General features: G+C 42.2%; 1 protein-coding gene across 2 annotated transcripts in view; it reads right to left on the bottom strand.

Annotated features, from left to right (window-relative positions):
• The window catches only part of ADAMTSL1 (ADAMTS like 1), a 943111-nt gene extending 919514 nt beyond the window's left edge, over nt 1-23597 (bottom strand). For both annotated transcript variants that reach the window (XM_075594935.1, XM_075594947.1), the window contains exon 1: nt 23287-23597. In XM_075594935.1, the coding sequence (XP_075451050.1) occupies nt 23287-23376 (90 nt within the window). In that variant the 5' untranslated portion in view covers nt 23377-23597. The remainder of the gene's footprint in view (nt 1-23286) is intronic.
• Between the last annotated feature and the right edge of the window lie 358 nt (nt 23598-23955).

Genomic DNA, 23955 nt, shown 5'->3' with positions numbered 1-23955 from the left:
GGTTCTTGTTAGTCGATGGGCCCAGGGTTTTGATGGCCGGACACATAACAAGCCTTACACTAGGTTTTATAAGCAGTATCATAAACTTCTTCTTGTTAGAATTAAGTTATATGCTCTTTTTCATCGCTGTAGTCAGTGTATGAGTTCCTACTATCAATGACAATGTACTGAATTGGTAGTCTATATGTGTTATGTAACATGTGTTGTTATATTTCAGGTCTTTATGCTGATGGTTCTTCAAAATTGGTTGCAAGTGGGGACCATTGGATTCACCAGAGGGAGAGTGTAGCCATGGCTGGTTCTGGCTATTCCTCTGCCCTCCCTAACACGTAAGTCCTGGTAGTTGCAGGTAGTGTTAGGCCCATCTTGGGTTTACCCCCACTCTGCAGCTTCCTTGAGTGGTAGGAGTGGAGGTGTGGCAGGGTCTGTGTGTTGCCCAATCCGGGTGCAGACCTTGTGCCCTCCTCTTCTGCACTAAGGAAGAGGCACACCTACATTTAGAGAATTGTAGTCTGCCAGCAGAGAGAGCACAAGTGAGGGAAGTGTGCTGTCTCACCCTGTGGGGTGGGATTATACGAATAATGTGACAGAGCTTGAGAAAAGCCCTTGAGGTCTGAATCGTACGTTGCTCTGGAGTCTGTTTGACTGTCTGATGACTTTTGATTAAAATCTATTTTTTCAACATTGTGAGTGCTGCGGATTCTTTTTTCCTGTATATCTTTAGGACTGGTTGGTGTGCACCGTCCATCTGCAAGCACCCGTATTTCTGATAAGTATACTTTGATCTTTATTTAAATGATTGTGTACACCCAGCATCTATTCTGTTGATAGACAGATAGATAGATAGATAGATAGATAGATAGATAGATAGATAGATAGATAGATAGATAGATAGATAGATAGATACCTCTTCACTCATGGGATTTAATGTCTCAGTTCCACATTGACAAGCCTAAAACTTCTTATAAAGATCACTCAAAGGACTGAGGGGAGGGGGCTACCCCATAAACTGCGTAATATATATATATATATATATATAATTTCGTTGCCATGACTACAGAAGAGTTATAAGCAGGCCGGTATGCTATTTTACCTCAGTAACTGTCACTCATATCTATTTCCAGTAATTGCCCTTTAAATCTTTTTTGCCTCAGTAACTGCCCCCTCAAATGTATTTTACCTCACTAACTGCCCCTCGTATCTTTTTTTATCTTAGTATTTGCCCCCTCATATCTATTTTACCTCAGTAACTTGCCCTCGTACAGTATCTATTTCCAGTAATTGCTCTTAATATCTATTTTACCTTAGTAACTGCCCCTCATATCTATTTATAGTAACTGCCCCTCAAATCTACTTTACCGCAGTCACTACTCCTCATACTCTATCTACTTTACCTCAGTAACTGTCTCTCATATCTATTTCCAGTAATTGCCCATAATATCTATTTTACCTCTAACTGCCTCTCATCTACTTTTAGCTCAGTAATTGCCCCCCTCGTATCTATTTTAGCGTGGTAACTGCCCCTCGCTTTCAGAAGCCAATGACCTGATGTACAGTGTGAGCAGAGCGAAGAGACCCTGGGTTAGGGGCAGAGGATGTGCATCGGACATATGGTTCGGGGGGATCTGTAGTCTGAAACCGTCAGGTGAAGAGAGAGATGCGAGTGTGGAGGCTTCAGATTCCCCCACATCTGGAGTTCATGGTGCGGCCCGGGACACCTTAGATTTCTCAAACACCATATCCTTTTAAAAATCAAGTACTCAAAGGCACTTCTACCCCTAAGACTTGGTCCCCACTGGCTACTGCAGCGCTCGCTATGGCGGGCACTGCGGGGACAAGAGCCACCCCTCAGTGGGGCCGGGCCCACTGCGAGGGGGGCCGCCGCGCTCCGCGGTGCGTTTTTCAGACTGAAATTAAAATTGTGATTAGACCTAGCGACGGAGCGCTAGGCCACGCCCCGGCAGTTCAGCCAATGAGGGCGAACCTGCCGGGTGACGTCATGGCCGTGCCCTTGTCACTCCCCAGTCACACACAACCCCCCTGTCTTTCCCCCTGCAGCTCTCTGCAGACCGGGGAATTTGGCTGCACGCGCCGCCAGCCTCGCAGGCGCGCTTGCAGCACAGTCAGCGGGGCCGTAGCCTAAGCCACTAACTCCACGCCAAATTTCACACAAATCCATTGTTTCCTCTTTCAGTTAAAGGGGTCTAAGACATCTCATGTTAAACTATAGGCTACAAACTTTTAACCCACCTCATTTTGTCTCCCCTGTAACTCAAAAACAACTTAATGGATTGTGCTCAAACTTTCCACAAAGAATCTGACTTGAAATCTCCAATTCCTGACGGATTGGTGAATGTTTGAGAGTGTTATGAGCAACTGAAAAAGGAGGGTTATAACGGAAGTCTCGATCAAACCTTAACTATGGATGTGCTACTGCGAACTCATAACATATATACAGTATCATATATTTTAATCCCTAGACATTACTTGTTATGAGAGGAAACAGATGATATCTTATACACTCCCCCAACATCTAAAATGCTACAGATAAATCTGTTGTGCTGCAGTGTACATCATAAAAATGAAATATGCATAAACATGCAGGAATCCTAATAATTGCACCTTTGAAGTTCAAGTGGCTATGTTTTATGTTTAAAACAAAGGTCACAAATATCTGATTTTACTGCAGTAAATTATCGCTATTGGAGCTACAGTACTCCACCCTAAGTTTGAATGTCATATTTGATTTGCAACACTTGAGACATGACATGCAAGTAGAGCTGCTAAACGTTTGTAATGTGGAGTGCCACCATGAAACAGGAAGCGGTGCGACCAGACGAGGAGACTCCTTGAACTGCAAGAGAGATGTTTGCGAAAAAGGCAATTTGAGACAGGAAAACATCACAATTTTTTTTTTTAAAGGTACGTTTGATTCTAGCAGTGTAGATCTGCACATACAAAAGAGTGAAATCTCACTAAATGAGCAATTCACGTGCTATTCAAAAGGATGCGATGTGGCATTTTGCAGGGAAAATCGTGCCACTGTATGTTGATATTTCTGCATAGATAATTCTTAAAGGAGTCATTCTTACCCACATATTTTTTTTTGGACATGACTAAACTCAATCTAGGGTCTCCCGCTGCAGCACCACCATACTGCAAGTTTCAGGGACCTTTTAAAACTCCCGTTTGATCAAGTTTTCTTGATCAAAATTTACACTGGGGTCATTATTAGTCTGGCAGTTTATAGATAGCTGCAACATCGAGAGATGATGTTGGGGCTCTCGATTGAGTGACCCCATGGACATAATGCATTTTTAACCCTTTTCCATCCAAACTAAAAAGATACATTTTGTATTGTATTGTATTGTATGTCTTTATTTATATAGCGCCATTAATGTACATAGCGCTTCACAGCAGTAATACATGTGGTAATCCAATAAATAACAGATAATATAAATAACAGATCATGGGAATAAGTGCTTTAGACATTAAGGAAGAGGAGTCCCTGCTCCGAGGAGCTTACAGTCTAATTGGTAGGTAGGGAGAACGTACAGAGACAGTAGGAGGGAGTTCTGGTAAGTGCATCTGCAGGGGGCCAAGCTTTATGTGCCATGTGTTCAGAATAGCCACAGTGCTATTCATATGCTTCTTTAAGCAAGTGTGTCTTAAGGTGGGTCTTAAAGGTGGATAGAGAGGGTTCTAGTCGGGTACTGAGGGGAAGGGCATTCCAGAGGTGAGGGGCAGTCAATGAAAAAGGTTTAAGGCGGGAGAGGGCTTTAGATACAAAGGGGGTAGAAAGAAGACATCCTTGAGAAGAACGCAAGAGTCTGGATGGTGCATAACGAGAAATTAGGGCTGAGATGTAAGGAGGGGCAGAAGAGTGTAAAGCTTTAAAAATGAGGAGAAGAATGGAGTGTGAGATGCGGGATTTGATCGGAAGCCAGGAGAGGGATTTCATGAGGGGAGATGCTGAGACAGATCTAGGAAAGAGTAGAGTGATTCTGGCAGCAGTGTTAAGGATAGATTGTAGGGGAGACAGGTGAGAGGCAGGAAGGCCGGACAGCAGGAGGTTACAGTAATCAAGACGGGAGAGAATGAGGGCCTGAGTCAGAGTTTTAGCAGTCGAGCAACAGAGGAAAGGGCGTATCTTTGTTATATTTCTCTGCAACCAAACTATTTTAGGGTAAAAAAAAAAAAAAACGTCAAGTAACATGAATTTTTGGTTTAATAAATACAACAACAACGCTTTATTGCAGCACAAGCCTTTTGTATTGGGCAATTTTGTATGGCACAACTTGCAATTTAATGACAATGCCCAAATATCTAGCTCTGCGGGCAATGGATTTGTAGAATTGCATATAACTGCTGGCAATATTTAGTTTGGATTTTGTCGTTGTCATTTAATAATGGCTGTACAGTCGTAATCTGTGGTTTGCATGGATGAAAATGTGCTGCGGTCATTGGGTACAGCACTTCTGACCTCTACTTATTCCTGAAACTCTGACAGCAAGTGATACTTTAAAGTTAGTTCTTACAATCGATCAAAGTTCAGAATAAAAGTATACTTTAATGCAGAAATTAATGAATGCGTAATCTTAAGTATCATTTTTTCAAATATATAGTGCATTTGGTCAGTTAAAAAACACAAGTATTTATTTTTTCCCTTATATTTATTATTTTGGAATATAAAAAGGGAGGGGTACAGGAAAAAGAAGAGAATGGTGGTGAACATGGGGCATACATTTATACATATCTATCCAGTCATCGTTTTCAATACAGAGCAAACATTTTGTGTCGGTTAGACAAGGGGGGAGAAAGGCAGGGGACAAGGGTACAGAACAAACGGGGGGAGGGGGCAAGGAACAGGCCCACTATTAATAAAATCAGATTTTTGTTTTAAAAAATCAGATTTTTGTTGGTTTAACAGTTTGAATTCATATATAAACCAGGGACTCCAGCAATACAGTAGATGATTACACTTCATGAGAGTGATAAGGCGTGAGGTACAGGTGGACATCAGGAACTATGAGGTTTCAACGCCATCAGCACCCACTATTAAACCACAACATCCATCTTATTCCCTGGCAGTCCTTTGCTCACTTCCACCCCACACTGAGGCTGCAGGGGCCATCTTGGTCACTTGCAACCTACCTTTAAAGAGGCAGGACTTCCTCCAAAATGTTGCCAGAACATAGTTTCTGTTTCTTCCGGTCTGGCACCTGTCTTCCTGTTGATCTTCACCCTGCCTGGTTTCCAGCTTGTGACCCCGACCTTGCACCTCTGTCGCCTGCCTCGACCATTGCCTGTGACCCGACCTTGCTTCTTTGCCACCTGTGACCCAGACTATTCTACTCTCGATTCAAGACTCTATCTTTCGGTTCAGGTCGATTACCTATATCCTACCTCAGCCTTGTGGGTTGCTTCCTGTTTAGAGACGAGCATCGTTACATTATGTTCTGTACAAGGCATGGACCCCGTTGAGGTAGGGAACACCATTTTCGCCCAAGGGAATCTCCAAGGAAACCATCAGAAATGCCTTTTGGACCAAGCCCAGCAACTGTGAAGAATATGTCTGAATATTTATCATTCAGGTACTGGTGGCTGGAGATTCTGAGTGATGTCAAAGAGTTTGTGGCTGCCTGTGTCACTTGCGCTCAAACCAAGGTACCCAGAGCTCTTCCCTACTGCTCACTCCTACCACTCCCAGTCCCTGAATGGCCTTGGAACCATTTGGCAATGGATTTTATTGTCGAGCTGCCGCCCTCTCATGGCATGACTACTATTCTAGTAGTGGTTGATCGCTTTTCTAAGCAGGCTCATTCTATTCCCCTGAAAAATTTACCCTTCACCTCGGAACTCTCGGGAATTTTCATCAGGAAAATCTTCTGCTTGCACGAGGTACCCTTGGAGATTTTCTCAGACCGGGGATCGGTTTGTTTCCAAGTTTTGGAGAGCGTTCTGTACCATAATGGGAATTTCTCTCCATTTTTCCTCAGCTTACCATCCACAGTCTAATGGCCTAACAGAAAGGACCAACCCATTGTTGGAACAGTTCCTTCGTTGCTTTGTATCCGAACAGCACGATAATTGGGCGGCACTACACCCTTTTGCTAAGTTTGCACGAAACTCCTTTAAACAAGACTCTTCTCAAGGATCCCCATTCTTCATTGCTTATGGGTACCACCCGGTCATCCTTCCATCATGCCCTCTGGGGTCCCCGTGGTGGATGTCAAGCTCTAGGAACTCTGGAAATAGGTCCACATCTCTCTCACTAATGCAGCCATTCTATAGAATGTTAAATGCAGATGACCACCTCCTCCCCTCTAAGTAGTGATCGGGTCTGGCTCTCCACCAGAAATATTCACCTCAAGCTACCCTCAGCCAAGCTCTGTCCAAAGCACATGGGTCCTTATAAAATTCGGAAGCAAATCAACCCTGTAGGTTTCAAATTGGAACTTCCTGACAGCCTAAGAATATTGTCTGTTTTCCATGTTTATCTCTTCAAACCATACATTTGAAATTCCCTCTCTTCCCCTTTCTCCCCCCAGCTCAGTGATAGTGGAAGGTCAGGAGGAGTTCAAGATACAATAGATTTTGGACTCCTGGAGCTCTCATGGAAAACTCCAGTATCTTCTGCATTGGAAGGGGTATAGCCCCGGGAAAGATCCTGGGTGAATTCCAAGCCCCTTCAATGGTCTGGAGTTTTCACAGAAAATTTCCTCTCAAGCTTGCCTTGGATCGCCCAGAGGTTGCTTCTGAGGGGAAAGTGTGAGAACCCTCCTGAGGTGGTTGCTATGAGGCTTTAGTGCTGTCATCGCCCACACTGAAGCCACAACATCCATCTTGTTCCCTGGAAGTTGTTTACTCCTGGCCACAATTATATTGTCACTGGCATCCTGTCTATAAAGAGGCAGGACTTCCTCCAGGATGTTGCCAGAGCATAGTTTCTGATTGTAACTGTTGATCTTCACCCTGCCTAGTTTCCAGCCTGTGACTCTGACCTTGCACCTCTGCCGCCTGCATCGACCATTGCATGTGACCCCGACCTTGCTCCTCTGCCACCTGTCTCGACTCCAGCATGTGACCCCAACTATTCTATTCTCAAATTCAGGACTCTATCTCTCGGTTCAAGTCAGTGATCTATATCCTACCTCAGCCATGCGGATCGCTTTCTGTTTAGAGATGAGCATCATTACAGGAATATATCTTGGCCCCTGAGACCCATCCTAAACAATCAGAGAACCCATGTTCTGCCGAGCCTGTGATGTTTGTCATTGAGAAAGCTGGAAAGTTTCTCCATGCTCATGTATACCAGATGTTTTTTAAGATTTGAGTTAGCATACGATGGGGTTGCCTCAAAGTTTCAGTGATACAGCATCTATAGTAGTTGCTGTAAGGATATGAGTTGAAAGTTTATGGTACTGTACAACTTAAGGATTCTCTAGGATAGTGTATTGAGCAGGGCCAGCCATGGGTATAGGGTAAAGTGGGAGCCTGCTAGCTTCCTAATCAGATTATATACACATCTCCAAACACTCGCAATCTGTGGGCATGGCCACCATGTATGGAACATCGTGCCGAGCAACCCACAACCTCTAAAACACAAAGCGGGAAACTGAACCGTAGAGTTTATAAAGTCTGGTGGGGCAAAGATACCACCTGTACATTACGTTGTACCTGTTCTCCTTAATTAATGTATTAATTGAGACCTTAGATGTGGCTTCCAAGATCTCCTACCTCAGTTTCTAGTGTTTCCCATTGTCATGTAGGCAAATGTCTCCCATTTATTGTTGGGGATACAGTTTTGGTAGAATACAGAGATCGTACCTGTGCTCAGGCGGGAGGATAAACACACAAACTTGAAGTAAGTTTCTGTATGGAAGAAGACCCGGAGGGGAGGGAGCACAAACAATGTCTAATCTGTAGGTAGCCATAATACTCTCACGGAGGAATCCCAAATTTCTTGCTGAGTAGATTAAAAGGTTTAACTGTGGAGTCCTGATGAGGTTTATGATTCTGACCACGCCCTTTTTCTTCTATCACACAAACTCTTGCTCATTCACACCTGAGTGGAATTGAGGTTTTCCAAACAGCAACCTAGATGAATTGAGGAAAGTATCGTAAGGTGAAATGTACATTTCACCATATCCCAAGTCTTGAGAGAATGTAGTATAATCAAGGTTAACATTGGGTTGGGATGACTCCTGTTTTGGGGAAGCCACAAAATAGAACCTATTTGAAGGTGCTTCATTCACTTCCTGTCTTTCGATATCAACCCAGACCCTAGAACCTCTATTCAAATATCAAAGGACAAGTTCTGATGTTTTCCTATCCAGGATATTGAATATTTAGCCCAAGATTCCAAATATTGTTTTTATCAATTGGGGATGGTTGGCTGTGTGTAAAGATCTGTCATTAATTGAATGCCAAGGTATGTTAGAGAGGAACCATGCCAACGAAAATCTAAATTGCTGGATATAAATGTAATCATCTCATGCGGTAGGCTCAAACTCTGGGCTTCTGAATTGGAGTTATTAATTTTAAGGCCTTTGGGAGCATCAAACCTTTATAGTAGATCAAATAAATTAGGGAGAGATGTCAAAGACTTAGTCAAGTTCAATATGATATCATCTGTGAAGAGGGATACATTGTATTGGGCGCTTCCAACGAGGACTCTTTGTAAGGAATCTGGTGTCTCAGCGCCGTCAGTGCGACCACTGCCCACCCCCCCGTCGGTACTCAGGCGTCCCAGCACCTGCAGGGCAATTCCCACATACCTCAGTTGTCTGCCACTGGCACTCAGGCTCCTCGCCATCACAGGATTGCACCTACCGAAGAGGTGCCTGCTGAACCACAGCCTCTGCGTGTGTCTCCGGCTAAGCGCTCTATGCACACACGCACGTCTGTCACTGACCCCATGCACATACGCACGTCAGTCACTGAATCCATGCGCTCACGCGCACCAGCCCGACATTATGCGCACGCATTCCCAGCTTACAGAGCACACGCCTAACAGAGGCCTTTTACCCACTGCCCCCGCAGTGAGGCGCCGCCCCCAAGCACCACATGATTCCATGAAAATCAACGACTATACTCAGTTGGGCTGTAACACCACCCTCCTATCATGGAGGACTCCTTGCAGTCCTCCAGGCCTGCCCCCTCTTCCCATTGGCCTGCCCAGCTTTATTATGCCTGTGCTTCTCATCACTCGTCGCTCGACATAGTTCTGTATGGAAGCATTTGACTACTCTCTCAGTGACTCCTCAGGTATCGACACGGCTTGGATGACTGACCCCTCTGGCTCTTGACTTTGGCTCTACCTGGACTTCTCCTATCCCTGACGTTGGCAATGGCAATAACTACTCTACCTCTACTACCGGTACCGGCAAGTATTGTCTTCTTTACTATATCTGGCCTGGCAACACTAACACCACACTCCGGACACGCTCCCTTTAATGCGGGTGTGCGTGTATCCCTACGTCCCACCTCAGCAAAGGGGACGGGTCTGGTCTGCGGGCAGCACCGGCGTAACACTCTTGAAATATGGTGGTCAGCACTTATCAGGGCAGCCATTGGTTCTATGTAGACACGGTAATGGACAGAGGAGGCAACCCATAATGTCAGAGGAAAAAGCTGAAGTACAAATAACAGCTTTCGAGGAGCTGTACAGATTTTTAATCAAAGCTTAAAACATGTATAATTCTGAAGGCTTTTAGGGTCTGAAACAGAAAACCCTAGTCCATCCTGCCTAAAGCTTTGGCCGCATCATGGGTAAGTAGCAGGTTTTGGAAATTTAGTGGCATTTGCTTTATTTATTAGGTTTATAATACGCTTGGTATTGTCAGAATTAATCCAAAAAGAGGATAAAGACCTATGTTTGCTTGCAGCATTTCTTTTTTACTAGGGTTACCTTTTAAAAAAATTGTTACAGAGCCTTGTAGTTTAGGGAAAAAGAAGCAAAGATCATTTTCTTTGTAGTAGAGGTTTGTGTAGCTGTCAGGGACAGCGGCTTTGGATGGTTTTAGATTTTTCATAACTTCAGCCATATCGACCTCCTTTATTTCACCATTCAGTAACAGCCTGGTTTCATTGTTTAATTGTTAAGGACCTCAATGGGTAGTTGAGAGAACACATCGATTTATCAGAAGGGTGTGTTTTGTGACCATCATATACAGCACTATAATATGCATGAAGCTCTTTCAGAATAAATTCTGGGTTGGAAGTCAGCAAACCGGATTGTTGTCTAATTGGTTAAATATTCCTGGATTTTATTTTGGTATTGAGTTTGTTGGCATGCTATCTGATTTATTACCCTTTTCATGGTAATTATTATTGGTCCATCTCATGGCCTTTTTAGTGGCATCGCATAAACTTGGTTTTGGTTTACCTCTGGTGGTAATAGTTTCTAAGAGAAGTTGGGTGGATTTGCTTATGAGAGTTGATTCTAACTGGGCTAATTTGTTTGTGAGGGTGGTTATTTTTGATCTACAGTATTGATCCTCCTCCATTCTTGTTTCAAGCGTGTCTGTTCTCTCACCCAGATATGCTATTGGAATGTTGACTTGATCCTGAACGGTTCTAAGTTCAGCCTGGAACATTGTTTGAATACTTGAAAATAACTTGCCAATATCTTGTTCTGTGTGCATTTAGCTAAGAGATTCTGGTTCAGGGTCAAATTGTAGAGCGCCACTAAATGGGTCGCCATGTTCAGAGATGCGTTTGTCTCATTGGCTTTCATGTCTCCTAAAAAAAAGTCAGTCACCTCTTATGCAAAAGCATGTTTTTTTGCCATTTGGTGGCATTTAAAATCAGGGCTTGGCGCGGTCGATCAGGGCGCCAAGAAAATGGGAGCATGTTAAAGGACCACGCCTATCGATCTTCCCTAAAGCTGGCCCTGTTAAAGTGCACACCTGGGGAGGCCGCCACTAAGTCAGATATCGACCCAATTACTTGGTCAGACCACGCCCCTATCACCTTAACCTTCTCCATTCCATTTGTAAAATTAAATTCCTACACCTGGAGGTTAAATGACTCCTTATTGAACCATCCTGAGATAGAGAAAGAGATCAAAACATCACTTAAGGATTACTTTTTCTTTAACTCAGGATCAGTCACTTCCCCAGCAATCCTATGGGAGGCCCATAAGGCAGCGATCAGAGGTAAATTCATCTCTATTGCTTCCCATAGGAAAAAGGTCAGGCTAAAATTGATCAAAGAACTCACAGTCAACATTGTCACACTTGAACAATCACATAAAACTAACCCATCAAAGAAAATCTACAAAACATTAACCGCAGCCAGATTAAAATTAAAACAGGTCCAACTAGAAGACGTAGAAAAAGCCATCAAGTGGACAAATCAACAGTATTAGGACAAGGGCAACAAGGCCGACAGACTCTTAGCTAGCATACTGAGAGGAATACAAAAAAGATCCCAAATAACAGCGATCAAAAATAGGTCTGGTGAGATACAATATAGTGATAAAAAAATAGCAGAAGAATTTACTAAATTCTATTCCAAATTATATAACCTAAGAACCCAAAATGGTCATTCCGAACCAACAGCATTGGAGTCCATAAAAAAATACCTAGACAACTGCCACCTTCCTACATTAACAGAGGAGGATAACGCAGTACTTAATGCTGAGATATCAAAAGAGGAATTAGAAGAGGCAGTAAAAGTGCTGAAGGTATCTAAGTCCCCTGGCCCTCATATTATATAGTAAAATTTTAGCTAATAGGTTGAATCCTATTTTACCTAGACTTATAAATATAGACAAAGTTGGGTTTGTCGCGGGCAGGCAAGCCTCAGACAACACCCGTAAGATGATCAATATAGTAGACCATGTACACCTCACGCAGAGAAGGCGTTCAATAGAATTGACTGGTTATTTCTAGATAACACCCTACGTAAATTTGGCTTCAAAGATACATATCTAGAGGGTGTCCGTAGACTTTATCAAGATCCGTCAGCAATGGTGAAACTCCCAGGGGGCAACCTACAACGATTCAATATTAAAAACGGCACAAGGCAAGGATGCCCCCTATCCCCTCTCCTCTTTGCACTGACCATAGAACCCCTGGCATCAAAAATTTGAGATAACGTTGACATCCAAGGGATAGAAATTGGAAATAAACAATACAAGATATCCCTGTTCGCAGATGATATAATCCTAACTCTATTCAAACCCCAAATTTCCCTCCCTACTCTCCAAAAAGAACTCCTGGACTTTGGTAAAATATCCGGGTATAAAATCAATAGCGACAAATCTGAAGCTTTAAACTTAAATCTGCCAGAGCCAGAGGTGAAACTACTTAAACTAAATTTTAATTATCATTGGAGTTCCTCATACATTAAATATTTGGGAGTAAATGTATCAAGGAACTACCTGTCCCTATACCAACACAATTACCCAGCCCTATTCCGGAAAATTTAAAATGACCTAGACAAATGGGAAGGCTATCAAATATCATGGAGCGGGAGAATGATCTCAGTCAAAATGAACATACTCCCCAGATTGTTATATTATTTCCAGACTCTCCCGGTCCACATCCCTGGTTCAGAATTGAAAAATATCCAGAAACATATATTTCATTTTATTTGGCAGGGTAAAAAACCCAGAAACGCTAGGTCAGTTCTGCTCTCATCAAGGGGGAGAGGAGGCCTTGGAGTTCCAGACATCATAAGATATTACCAAGCCACCCAGCTACGACAGGCAGTAGTATGGAATGCCGATCCAGACCAATATTGCTGGTTAGATATAGAATCACAATACGCCGGCACGCCTTCTCTGCCTGCATGCCTTTGGTCCCTGAGAAGGGAGATACACAAACTAGTAAATTTAAATTAGGACCGGTGAGGCACACGTGGGAGATTTGGATGAAATCCAAATTTAAATATAAGCTCACAACCACTAACTCTCAACTCATTCCAATTTTCAAAAATCCTAAATTTCCTCCTGGTTGTGAATTCAGACAATTCGACCAATTTAAATCAAAAAATATCAGAGCAATCGCTGACCTGCTGAGTCTAGGGCAGTTCCTAAGCTACCAAAGATTAAAAAATAAATATGAAACGCCAGAATTGAATGCGTTCAAATATCTCCAGATTCGACACTTTTTACAAGACCTATCCCCAACATTAGAATTTCCACCTCTCACTAGTTTTGAAAGGCTGTGTAGGAACACAGCTCATCAAAAAGGTCTCATAACGCAAATATACGCCGAAATGGAGAAGTCGGCAGACCCCTCTACCCATGACTACATGCTCAAATGGGCAGCTGAATTGAATATGGTTATAGACAGAGAGGACTGGGAAAGTATATGGGAATCTGCCTCAGGAACTTCCATATGTACCACAACTAAGGAAAACATTTATAAAATACTGTTCCACCGGTATCTTACCCCAGTCAGATTAAGACAAATCTACCCTCTGGCCTCTGATCTATGCTGGAGAGGCTGCAAAAGGGGGACATGGCCCACATTTGGTGGTCATGCCCAGAAATACAGAAATATTGGCTAACCATACAAACTATAATAAAAGAGATCACAGACCTCACAATACCCATTGATCCGCTGACCTACTTATTGGCCAGGCCAATAGAGACCATTGACCGCCCAATAAGAAAATTAATCCCCTTCATTCTTACAGCGGCGAGATGTGCAGTGGCCGCCTCATGGAAGAAGGTATCACCCCCTGTGATGGGGAGGAAAGGGTTAATACCAGATTTGCTATGCATTACTGTTGTTGCCCTGTCCCCGCCATTTGTATTCCCCATTTGCAGGCCATTCCCTGTCTGCGAGGGTAAAAGACAAGATGCATTGCTTGCCATACCCTCTAACCGACACATGATGGCAGATCTTAAAGCTGCAGTTCAGGCAATATATTGCATGTGTGTTTTTTTTAATAAATCAGTTCTGTAGTAAGAAAAAATACTTTTAGCATTTTCTGTTTAAAAAAAACAACTTTGAAAGACCAATTTTCTTGTATTCTATTTTAACAAGCATGCTTGTTCCTATAGCAATGATTTACATTCCCCATATTTAAAGATGTCACCAAACTTTGCCGATCAATAGACGGAGAACGTATTGACCGGCAGCTATGCAGTTCTTTAGTTAATTAGAGATTGCCCACATGAAACTATTGAAGTAAAAAAAAAAATAAAAAATAAAAAAAAAACTGAACTGCAGCTTTAAATGTAAGGCAGGAGGTATTTTTTTGTAAGTCCAAGCAGGAATTACTTGGACATCCAGCTGTGATATGGGTGAATGAGCTGGGGCTATTTTTATGACCAAGCCTCAAAGGGCTGTAGTTATTTTTATGACGGAGCCTCAAAAGGCTCTCACAGATTTAGAGTCCCCCTGTCAAAAGAGTGTCAATTATGAAAAGACCCAGAGACCCATAATGTATACAATACTGGCATACTGATGCACAGCAGATGTCAGGCTAGTGACACCTTTGAGTCAGAAACCAGACACAGTGGCACCAAGTTATGGGTGTAGCCCAGGTATGCTAAGTGGCATGGGCGTCAACCTGACCCATGCGCCCTGCCCACCGAACAGCCCTTTTGACTGGTCTTATGAACTGTGGGTAACTTAGCTATTCGTGGGCTTTTTTGTTCCCACGAGGGGATTGGATCCACATGTTAAAGATAGCTTTGGGCAGTCTATAACTGTGGCTCCCCAAGTATCCCCAGTGTGATTCCTGAATTTTAATCCATGATGTAAAGATGCAAGACTTCGTTCCAGTACAGCAGCAACCAGTCCAGGAGTGAAGGGGTTAATAACCACATAACCACGGGACTTTTAAAACCAGGGCTGCATTTCTTGCGCTTGCAAGCAGAGGACAATTTATTTTGTTTCAAAGGACAATTTCTTTCATTCCCTTCTTCCAGTAAGTGTTGTTTTCAAGTGTATTCTGCAGATGTCGTGTGTTTGTCTATTAAGGAAATAAATCATAATTTATTTTGCAACTTGTTCTGTTCAATCAAGTACCCAGAAATATAAATGTGTTGATAAAAGTTGGTGTCATCGTGACACCTCCCCCCCCCCAAGCAGACAGTAAAAAAAGGATCCATTAAGTAATACTAATGGAAAAGCATTCAGCCTTTCTGAAAAGAACCACAATATCCTTTTATAAAGTTTGGGAACCATGGCTGACCCAACCAACAGGATAGAAACCTCCATACATAAAAAGGGGATGACCTAAGTATCAGAGAGAAAAGATGCGGGACAGGTTACTGGTGGACGGATAAGGAAATCGGAACCCCTGCCCCCTTTCTTTTTCTCTCTCTCGTCAGCCCTTCTCGGTCCAACAAAGGGGTCGGAGGCATGGCGAGGCTTTCAATGTGAAAAACAAAAAACCCTGTATTAGGCTAAGATATGCCTGCATGTATGTATAATGTATAAATGCCTAATAATTTTTTTTTGAAACAAAGTGCACACCTGGGGACAGGGCCACCAATAGGGGTGGAAAGCCAGGACAAGTGTCCCGAGCCCAAAGGCTGTGAGGGGTCCGGCTAGCACCGGAAGTTGGGCCCGTCCAGCTGCCAGGCTTCTGGTTTCCGCCACCGGGCCCTGGCTCCTGGCTCTCCCCAGCTGCTCTGCCTGCCTATTCCCACGCCCGTCCTTTCTCTCCCGCCGAGGCGCGCCGAAATCTGGGTGCACCCGGAAGTCAGGCCCAGCTTCTGGCATGCACCAGTGTGAGAGAGATGACAGCGTGGGAAGAGGCAGGCAGAGCAGCTGAGGGGAGCCAGGAACAGATGAAAAAGGAAAACTAGGAGCACAGCAAAAAAGAAGGAGAACTGGAGGCCAAATGAAAAAATAACAAAAATCTTTGATAAAGTGCACCATGCGAGAAACGCATTAGAGGTTTCTCTTTTTAATTAGTTTATGTCTCATTAAATTTTTGTTATTTTTTTATTTGGCCTCCAGTTCTCCTTCTTTTTTGCTGTGCTCCTAGTTTTCCTTTTTCATCTGTTCCTGCTTACCTGTGGATGCACGCAGCTTATACCGGAGATTCTGACTTACCTGGGATTGGATCGTGAGTACGCCATCCATTGACTGTTCACTGCTGTTTTATCACTAAGGGTAGTCTGGTTGTTGTTGCGAGGGTCTGCCGGTGCCCGTTGGGGGACCTCACGACCACCGCTCCCAGCTGCTCCCCATTATATGTGATCGCCTGAAGGGCTTACCTCATTACAGTGGCAGCGTTTCCTGCATTATAGGTTCAGTCTCCGGTATGTACAGGGTTATTCATTATATACAAGCCCCCGCGTGATGCACGCTGTCTTTAGGGCTAGTAGCGCCGGGCTCTGAGGTTTATTCATCTACTCTGCCATGGGGAGAGCCAGGGCCTGGCGGCGGGAACCAGAGGAAAGTGGTAATTGTGTTGCGGGGGAAGTATTTTTTGCTCCTGGTGCCGAAATGGCTTAGAATGTCCCCACACAGCATTAGCATGAAAGAAACAAGAGAGCCTTGGGTAGGAGCCCTATATTATACCTTAAAACCCTGTTGGATTCGGAGCCAAGCTAAAAAAAGTACCCTGCTGCGCATGTTTCCCCAAGTGTTTCTTTTTTTACATTTTATTTTACACGTTTATTTTTATGTTAACACTTGAAATGAATAATTTGAAGAATAAGACTTTTTCCAAAGGTATTCCTGTAGCTATATTCTCATTGCTTATGATAGCTGGTGATTCAATACGCACTAGCATTTTACAACTATGCACTAACAAGAACAATTGGCTCAATTGTATGCATGTAACTTTATTTACATAGTGCCCGCAGGGTAGTCAACGCTTTACAAAAGAGACGTGTTATTAAACATGCATAGTAATTGTTTACCAGTGCAACATGCATCTGATAAGGTTTTCTTCACCAATCAAATAATTTTAGATTACAGGGTATTGCATTTAATGATATTAATAGAGTGTGCTATTGCATCAACTTATGAATGCACATGGTTGAATATACTGTTAATTTTTTCCCCCAAAACTCAGCAGTCATAACAAGAACACGGTCTTGCACCGTCTTCATCTGTACTTAAAAAAGAAGGTCCAAACGTCTGAGTATACCCTAATAAGTAAATGTTATGGGGATTCAGTACCAGAGAAATGTCAATTTAATGGACTCATAATGACTTGCATGAATTCAATTTTAAATAAGCCAGTTGCAGTCCAAATGAGTGAAACTTGACTGACCTGATTTTATATAACATGGTGCTGTATAAAACAGAACACAATATGATGAATCACTGGCTTAAGAGTAGGGATAAAGCAGTATCCCTGAACTGGTGTCCCCCACCTCCCGGAACAGTTCATTATCCACAAGTGACTCCCCTAGCACAGTGCATTCACTCCCACAAACATCTGCAAAAATCACTTTTATAGGTTCCTCCCATCTTATAGTCACTTAACATTGATTTTTATTTTCTTCAGATGTTGTCCCGATGTCTACTTCCTCTCTGACAACCTCTTGAGCTTAACTATTAATCCAGAGGAAACAATATTAAATATGAGCTGTACATACAGTATGTACGCGCGCGCACACACACACACACACACACACACACACACACACACACACACACACACACACACACACACACACACACACACACACACATATATTTGTGTGTATATATAAATATATATATATATATATATATACACACACACACATACATGCATACATACACACACACACACACACATACATACATACATACATGCATACACACATACACTCTCTTTTCTATTGGTTGCATTATCAAATTCTTCACAAGTTTCACTTTCATTATAAGGTTTGAAAGTCTCTTCTTGAGCTTCTATTTCAATCGTTTTCAACTCCTCTTCTCTGTGCTTAATTAGGAGTTTCATCAGGGGAAAGGAGCACTGATCTGAAGCAGCATTCCTTCCTCTGATGAAATCTCAGTACTATTGTAAAATTATTCCTTAAAGCTCCATAATCCCTGTGGTATATATATAGTATATTTTACAGGAACCTATCTTGAATTGTCAACCTGCAATTCCCCAAAACAAACATACTCTCTGTAAAAGTATAGGAAAAAAACTCTCCAACGCACAGCCATGAATAGATAAAGGCCCTTGATAAAGGGCGCACTGCCCGAAACGCATAGGAGGGTACTTACCTCTGTTTTTTTAAGATATGGATTAATAAAGGATATCTATTTTTATTAGTCTTTCTGGTGTGGGACCCACTCTATTCATGGCTGTGCGTTGGAGTGTTTTTTCCTCTGGATTTCCCTGCATTCTCCTGGTTGCACGCCTATCAAGATTCACAGGACTGGGGCAATACTAATTGTGAGTACGCTATTCCTTATCTACCTGAGGACTCTCCCAATGAGACTTTAGGTCTGATTTTCTTTAATCTCAGCCTTTAACCTCCAGGGACAGAGATATCCTGGTATTTGGTACACGAAATGTTATGATTATGATCACATATCTCACCAGCCCAGTACCTATCCGCTGCATCTTATTTAAGGATTTATATCGTTTATCAAAATTGGATCTAAATGTTGGAGCGCATATCACTAATCTACTCTCTGTAAAAGTATACAAAGTATTTTATATAAATCCAAAAGTCTACAGATTATTCCCCTGAAAAGAAATAAAATGAAAAATATTAACAATATTCTTGTGTATATCGTAGCAGTTTTGATGCTTTAAATGGTTTATTTTGCAGTCCCATAAGAGCCTACAGGGGACCCCATTCTGGCAGTGTGTTCATGGACAGTGTGTGACCTGACATCTGTCATGGTGTTTGGGGGAATTGGAAAAGTCAGTGGGATCAGTTGGGGTGTGCATATTGTTCTTTAAGTAAAACATGAGTTGCAGTAGATTGTACAAGTGCCACCATACTCAGCAATGCTTTATACTGTAGTGTAGCACATTAATCTGCAGAGGAGCTTCTGAACATGTAATACACCTTTGATAGTTCCGCTAATCAGTAGTGAGTGGGAAAAAAGTATTTAGTATATTTGTTTCAAATCAATTTTTTCGCTCTACCAGAAAAGCAATGTATTCGGTTTTCTAGTGAAAATGTCAGATTAGACTTGTTACAGTAACTATCGTTGAAAGCATTAGTATCCAAACCAAAAGAACCCAATGTAGAACTTGGGGCAAAACTGGCCCATTTTTAACTCGTGTCAATGTATACAGGTACTTTGCTCCAACATTGCCCCATGTTCTGTATAGTACCTGGTGACCTGTGATTCGGAGCATCAAAAGTAGCAAAGTGAAAGTTACATACATTTCAAAATGAGATGTATTACATTTTACATTTCTGTGCGTCATTTTTGCTCCTTTTAACGTGTGTTAACAAAAATCTGCCTTGTATAAACCTTTCTGGCTTCTTTGCTTTGCCAGATAAAATACACTGTATCTGTCCTTCACTACATATTCTAACAATCTGCCCCCGATATAAGAACTGTTTCTTACCTGTGACGACGCTGTGTGCAGAAAGATGGTGCTGTGCATCAGAACGCTTGTTTCTCTACGTCAATACATAGACCCACTAAGAGATTTCTGAATGCTCTGTGGCTGTAATCACAGACCTTGTGCAAACTGAAGCAAAGAAGCGACCTGGGAGGATGGAGCAGTAGTGCCATTTCCTCAGCACACTTAAGACCGGTTGCCTGTAACTAGGCCTCCTGAACCCCTGTACTTGGGTTCAACTATTAATGGCCAGAAAACAGAATTCCAGATTACAAGATTTCTCTCAGCCTGGCTACTAATAGGAGGCTTTCTTCTTTATTTTTCTTCATAATTGGGACATATGAGCTAGGATGTATGCATGCTGTAGTTTACTTCACTGGAAAGTTTTGTGTAGTATTGCAGAGATGTGCAAAATGTTTGCAGCACTTTGCAAACCATGTGAAATAGTGCTTTCTTTGAGAAAGCGCTTCTTTTAGCGTGAAACGCGTTGGTAGGGCAACGCCTGTGCTATTTTTTTGTCCTATGACCATTAAATAATTTTTATGGAATACACAGTTTCCTCCTCATGATTATTTTTTCATATTCTGGATTCTATCAGTAGTGCTCTGTTGCTCTTTGTTTATCCTTGTATCCTGTATCTTCATGATGGAGGCACAATAAAGAACACCTGGATTTTGAAAATAGGTGGACTTGCAGCACAACAATGAGTTCATGCTTGCTACATGTTTTCCTGCTTTATTTAAAGGACTTTAGGTACTTCTTGTGGTGATTTGTTTGCCATGGTTTCTGGATAGATTGTGTACTATACCTTCAATTTTTTCTATTTGTTGGTTAACCAACCAGGATGCCACACCCAGTACCTGTCCTTATATTATGGTATAATATCCAGGGTTCGTCTTTAGAGAATCCCATCATACATACTGTATTAACCCGTATTGTTCTGTATATGGTCTTTAGCACTACGCACTTTTTTCATTTATGAAGTACTGAGCACTGGCTTGTAGTACCTTAGGACTTATTTTAATAGAGTGCCTGTAGTATACTTATCTTACTATTTATTTGGCCAATTATCTCCAGTGCACAGCTTTTTTAGCATTTGTTAACGGTATCTGTAGAAAACTCTTGCAACAAAAATGACAAAAACACACTTTGTAGGACATTACTAAAACTTCCATTGTAGTAGGATCTGATAAAAGACATGCTTTAAAAAAAATATGTATTACAATTTCCTTTAGGCCAAGAACAACCATAGATGAATCCTATCAGTCTGCCTTTAAAGCAGCAGTTCAAGCTGCATTTTTTTTTTACATTCCCACCCCCTCCCCCACCCCATTAATATGTGCATCATACAATCCACACAATGATAAGTAATTAACTAAGTTGCTGGTTGATCCATTTTCCTGGGATCGATCAGCGAAGATTTGGCTCGGGGATTCATTCAATGGCTGTCAGTGCAGCAGAAGAGGACCAAAGATGCAAAGTTATGTGAGGAAGATCATGTGACCAGGCAGTCACTAGATACAATTGATGCACTGCTAGAAACGCTAGAAAGTAGGGCTCAAAAAGGGGTGTGCCTGAGCCTGTTTCAGAAGAGAAGGGGATGTGATTTTGTAAATACAGTAGTTGCTATAGAAACACAAACTGTTACATTATAATACAGTACATTAAAAATGTCATTCAGATTTTTTTTTTAATGCTACAAGTATTTTCTCATAGTACAAAACTGATTTATTAAAAAAAAACAAAAAAAAACACGCATGTATGTATTTTGTTTGGTCTGCAGCTTTAAGACCAGACTTTTGTCACCAAAGATCTGTGCATTTTCATATTTTATTCTTTGCCTCCACATCTCCCCCCCCCCTTTTTTGTATTAAATATATACAGTATTCCATGCCTTTCCAACACTAAAAAATACTAGAACACATCCTTCAAAATCAAAGGCAAACACATAACAAGCAGCCACTGAGTGGTGCTCACCGAATACAGCAGTCAGTGCTACAGAGAAGCACATGGCACGTGTGCTGCATCCACCGCCTATTGCATTGCAACTCCTCTCACCGAAGCAAACACACACATTATCAGAAGCTGGAGACCAGGCAGATTGTCTTACCCCGTAATAAAGCATCATAAAGTATCTGCTGAGTGCTGACCCTCTTATAAACAGGTACTACTCCGCATGTACCAATATGATAATAAGATACACATTTATAACTGTCCTCATGTGTTAGAATATAAACTAAACGACTATAACAGCATGCACTTCTGATTCCTTGGAACCGCACTGTCAGGAGGGGTGTCTACCCCTGATGTCTCCACGAGAAGGATGCAGCATGAGAAGGACAAGATATGGCACAAGTATCTACTTGGGCAGGTGAGAGACGCAAGTTGGAAGATCGCGTAGCTGAGGTCTGACTCCCAAGTATAGCTGCGGGAAGTATGATAAAAGCCCATTCTGGTCACTTGCAGGCTGAGCTGACCTGCTGCGTCGCAGCTACAGTATGTCTGGCCAATGAAGCTGCCCGGAGCCGGTGCTGCACATGTTACTTTCAGCAGCACCGCTAACCATACTCCAGCCTCAGATGCCTTTGCAGAAAGTGCCTCTTCATACTGATGCGTGATACATTTCCTTATGATTTTTTTTGTTTTAAATAGAAGTAAATCAAGTAACCGAAAGCTGCAAATTCTGAGACAGATGTAACATTTTAATTTGGAGAAATCCCCCAAAAGTTGGTGGTAGACAAACATGTCGATTGACCTGATATACTGAAACTGGTAAGCCTTTTCCAAAGATATGTCACACCCTGTAAGAGAGTTAGGTATACTTTATGGAAAAGCTGGACAGCAGGTGCCCTGTATATACAGTATACATGTAGGGTGATTATAATAATATGCCCCTGATGTTTCTATGGGAGTGTTAGACCAGCATGTGTTCTTAGTGTGTTTGTTGGAAGGAAATGTATAAAAATGTTGTGTCCATTATCCTTCTGTTAAAGGGGGAAGATGCATTGTATGTATTATGACGTCTTGTTATGAGGCAGTGACATTTACTGTGCCTAGGAGGGCTGACTGGTGCACTAGGTATTTCTTATATATCTGCAGCGGATTATGACAGCTATGTGTCCTCGTGTCTCTATGGGAGAAGTACCGTAGATCTCCCTGATGTGTTTGGAGGGGAGAAATATACGTTTTACATTTCTTGGAGTGGCAAGTGGCATGTATTCATTTCTCAGTGAGAAAGTTGTGTGACTGCTATTTCTAGAAGAGCTGCATTAGTACCGAGCATCTGTGCAGGCCAGTTGGAAAAAAAAAATCCACTCCTATCCATAGCCATGACTACCACTTGAAAAGGGGAAGTCAAAGAAGGTTACAAGCAAAGTCCAACAAACCAAAATGTATAACAGCTTATGAAAAGTAACTGGGTGGGGGACGAAATCAGATGTGCACTGGATTGTCCCTGACAATGTAGTGAGGGTCAGTAATAGCATGAGAACATGTATTGTGACTTTGTGAGAAAAGACACCTCTTTATTACATTGTTTAAGAGACCTTTAAAAGAACTAGATACAGTACAGCAAGACACAAAAAGCTCTCTGGCTAATATTCATGAGGACACTTGTGAACAAATACTTTTACAGTTAACATTTTGTCTACTAACTCTACTAACTCTGGCAGAACATTGCACTGATATCTGTGTCAAAGACATACTGTAATTTACACATGGTACCAGGTACCACACCTGCTATGTTTGGTTATCTTTCTCAGATACAGAACACAGTCAGCAAGTGACCAGGTGAACATCTGCACAGCTGTCACTTTCACTCACTCTTACCTGGCACGGAGTGCAGAGCAGTGACAAGGTGATCATGAAGATGATGGGGGTCATGTTAATCCTGGTGCGCTGTCCATCTGGTGATGCCATGCTGTCCTATGTCGCATCTTGCTCCCATCAACCAAATTGTTGGCTTTCAGGTCCTACCACAGAAAGGGACTGTAGCTCGCAGGCAAGTTCATAGCATACAGTAACTTTAGCTGTACTTGTAGTGCAGGACAGGTGGACACTAGCTAGCACTATTTAGGCAGAGTCACACATGATTCCCTTGAAGCTGCTTCTCTGTTCCCGGCTGCTGACAGACTGCTCATTCCATGCAGCGGCAGGGAGGGAGGGAGGAGTTTTCATTGCAACACACACAATATGCACAGGCAATTTTTAAAGAGGCAGCACCCTGTGCTAAAATCTAACCCACAAAAAGTTTTCATTGGGCATGAATCTGTGAGCCTATAAAAAGTTTAAAAAAATAATAATCACAATGCGCTTACTATATTTACTGTGGATGCTGTGAATGGGATAGTTAAAAGGTGTTGCACTACATGGTATTAATATAATTCGCCTGGTAATAATTAATGAAACTATCTCTTATCAGAGGTATGAGAATGACTTTGAAATTTATTTTTATTAGATGCAGAAAAAGGAAGAAAAAAAATTAATTACTAGTGCTGT

This window comes from Ascaphus truei, chromosome 1 (assembly GCF_040206685.1).
Source record: "Ascaphus truei isolate aAscTru1 chromosome 1, aAscTru1.hap1, whole genome shotgun sequence".
NCBI classification, from domain to species: domain Eukaryota; kingdom Metazoa; phylum Chordata; class Amphibia; order Anura; family Ascaphidae; genus Ascaphus; species Ascaphus truei.
The sequence above is the reverse complement of the archived record's forward strand: the minus strand, read 5'-3'. Positions and strand labels throughout refer to the sequence as shown.